Source organism: Bombus pyrosoma, linkage group LG15, assembly GCF_014825855.1.
Source record: "Bombus pyrosoma isolate SC7728 linkage group LG15, ASM1482585v1, whole genome shotgun sequence".
NCBI lineage: Eukaryota > Metazoa > Arthropoda > Insecta > Hymenoptera > Apidae > Bombus > Bombus pyrosoma.
The window spans coordinates 8,423,831-8,427,042 of NC_057784.1; the positions used below are offsets into that span (position 1 = coordinate 8,423,831).

At 31.5% G+C, this 3,212-nt stretch overlaps 1 protein-coding gene across 2 annotated transcripts; it reads right to left on the minus strand.

The window, feature by feature from the left end:
- LOC122575381 lies at nt 1–3,206 on the minus strand. 2 transcript variants are annotated; one of them, XM_043744215.1, is made up of 6 exons: nt 1,892–3,206; nt 1,587–1,800; nt 1,338–1,511; nt 1,162–1,222; nt 825–1,012; nt 1–739 (listed from the first exon to the last, which is right to left on the minus strand). In XM_043744215.1, the coding sequence occupies exons 1-6, from the start codon at nt 2,263–2,265 to the stop codon at nt 506–508; spliced, it is 1,245 nt and encodes a 414-aa protein (XP_043600150.1). In that variant the 5' UTR covers nt 2,266–3,206; the 3' UTR covers nt 1–505. The 2 variants fall into 2 exon arrangements, with proteins under 2 accessions (XP_043600150.1, XP_043600149.1); XM_043744214.1 differs by having other exon boundaries at nt 1,108–1,222.
- Nucleotides 3,207–3,212: the final 6 nt, after the last annotated feature.

Sequence of the window (3,212 nt, forward strand, 5' to 3'; positions counted from 1 at the left end):
ATAAATTGTACACAAAATACAAGTCTCGCAAAAAGTATGTTGAATATGGAGATTCATGGAAATAAAACATAATATTGACAAAAGTAAATATAAAAAAATTGTTCAAAAAGTACTGATCTTACATAGTAATTGAGTGACACATCGCAATTTCTAATTTAAGATATGAAATTTTTGAACTGTTAAATAACAGAAGATACAATAATATCAAAGTGTGGAATGTCTCCTACAAATATTAAAATACTTTCTAAAAACAAATCATGTTTTAACTATTTTAGCTAAAAGTTTCTCAATTTTAGCTACAGGCATTAGAATTAAGATGTTCTCTTTTCGCAAAATGAGGCATTTCTTTTTTTTATTTTTTTTTCCGAGCTGATATTAAGCCTTCTCCAATTAATTTGGCTTTGACCAATGGTAATTCCACATTATATACGACACACAGATACAACATCACGCTGAATAATTTTTCTTTCAATACAGCAACTAATTTTGAGATTCATTTTTCTATTTACTCAGAAGATTTCACACGATACGGCTCGAGACATTTACATATCATATTATTAACGGTTTCTCCGTCAGGATATTTCAGATATACACCGTCTGAGGTAGGTATGCCATCATATGTACATATCAGAGGAACTTTAGTTTCTATTAGGCTGTCCAGATATTCAATTATTGGTATGAGCGGAGGGATATCTGGAGGAACATCTTTTAATTGGACCTTTGTCATAGCATATCCAAGCTATTTTAAAAATTAGATTAATAAATTAAACAGATATAAATACTTTTAAAATATATTATCAAACATATATTAAATTATAACTCACCTTCTTCAAACAATCAGGAAAAATCTTAAGTGTCTTCGTATCTACATAATCACTACGACCAAGATCATGGTACGTAACTTCCACTCTATCATTTTCTACATTAGTAACAAACGCACGATAATAATTGCCATCAGCAGCCAGTGCTAATACCATATCCGCAACATATGGTGGTTGTCTTAAAAATGGAGCTTTAAGAAAAGAAAAAAAAAATAGTATTTTTATCTTATACGAGCTTATACAAAATCAGTTTTTCTTATCAAATGTTATCAACCATATTATGTACATGTTTCAGCGCATTTTGCAATAGTTTGCATAACATAGTCATAGCGTGCCAAACCTAGAGTATCTAAGGGACGAATGTACAGCTGTATATGATTTTGATAACCAGTAAGGCACACCTGAAAAAATAGTTTTCATAAAGAAATGATACTTTGACCAAAAGCAATAGTAAAGTAAATAAAATGACAGTAAAATAATAATTATTTTTATCTCAATTAAAACCAAAAATCATACTGTAGTTCCATTAGTCACATCACCACATGGTAATCCCAATTGTTCCGGCGTTGGAATCCAAGGCTTTACAGTAGCCTTTATCTCAAAATCTCCTTTAAGAATTAATATTTCAAATTCGTCTTGCGCCACATTATCTGTCCGGCCTGTTACTTTAAATTCAGACATTTCACCTTCCTACAAGTTATAATTGAGAAATTAAGAAGTAAAATACATTATATTTAACAGCATATTAGATACTATAGGTCTTACTTCAAATTCATGTGTAGCATCAGTTAATTCACATACTCCACTAAATGCATACATATCTGAAAGGGGTTTTTTGCATGTAGCAAGCTCAGTAGCCATCAGTAATCTACCTTCGTCGATCATAGCCACCTTCAAGTATGGTAGCACAAATATAACATATCCCCTAATCCACTCTCCATCCAAACATTTACCAAATACAAAATCTCCTATATTTGGTCTAAAAATTAATAATTTGTGCAAAGTATATTAACGTTTAATTTGTTTAATTTATTTCTTTAAATAATGTAAAGGATATTGCTATTATTTACCTACGACTTTTCCATTGAGTAGCTTCCGGGATCACTACAGCTAATTCCTCCAAAAAGTGCTGATAATCAGAGTTCGCACTGTCAGGCCATAATGTAATACTATATACACCGTTCCTTATTTCTGGCTGAAATTCGAGGGTACCCGATTCTCCAACTTTTAGAATACTGACTATACTATTTTTTTTGCAGAAAGAATATTTTGCTGGATCGTAAGCGAATAAATCTGAAGAAACCACAGTTTCCTCATCAACTTTTGCAATAATTGGGGTATTTGGATTTTGATCAGTATTTGTCGGAATTACTTCTGATGTTGATATATCACTCGCATTTTGAACTTCAACATCAGTTACTTTCTTGGAATCAATCGACGCCATCTTTTCACGTTTTATATCTTCGTATTTGCTGTTTTTATATTTCCCACAAGCTTTTTGCGATAATCGAATTTTTGCACAAAATCTTGAAATATACTCGTATTACTCAATTTTAAGTTAAATTATTACTCAATTTTAAGTTAAATTATTATTCAATTTTAAGTTAAATTATTCCCAATTTATTTTGAAAATTTGCGAAAGAATCCAAAATGAACATCAATAATTATCACCTACTTACGAATCTGAAAAACATGCATGACCGGTATATGAAAATTGTGAACCAGCATAGGTCTGTGACTCACTCTGACGTAAATACCTTGTACTACAGTAAGGTAAACCTACCGCGGCTAATTTAACTATACAGTAGCCTGGCCGAGGCAATGCACAAAGTTTATTCAACAAGTTTATTGATTAAACGTAAGAATTATTAGTCAATAATAACTGTGATCATTCACAAATTTCGTATTCGATTTCGTTACATAAGATATACATTTCGAAGATATAAATCGTACGTTTTTTAATACTATAAACTTAAATTGAATTAACGTTTACTGGCATTAGTTAATAACTATTTGTGTTATTAGATAATGAAGAAATCATAAACAATCATGTAAAATCCTAGCAGACGTTTTCTCGTGTTTGACGATTTGACGTCCGATTTGACGTGTTTTCGATCTACATCCAACACAAACGATATGACCATGAATACACCGAGGAATTGGTGGCAGTGAGCCTTCCAGGCAAACTGAGCATTCTAGAACTCGGGTTTAAATGGATGTAGTAGTTATTTTTCCAAAATATCGTAAAGTGCATCTAGCCGAATTTACAGAATAATTCTTTAATAATAAAGTAGCTATTTAATACCAGAGTATACAGACCAATCCAGCTACTGCGTCTGCAAGTTTACAGGCCACTTCTGGCAATGATCCTTTCACAGCTATGACAATTCT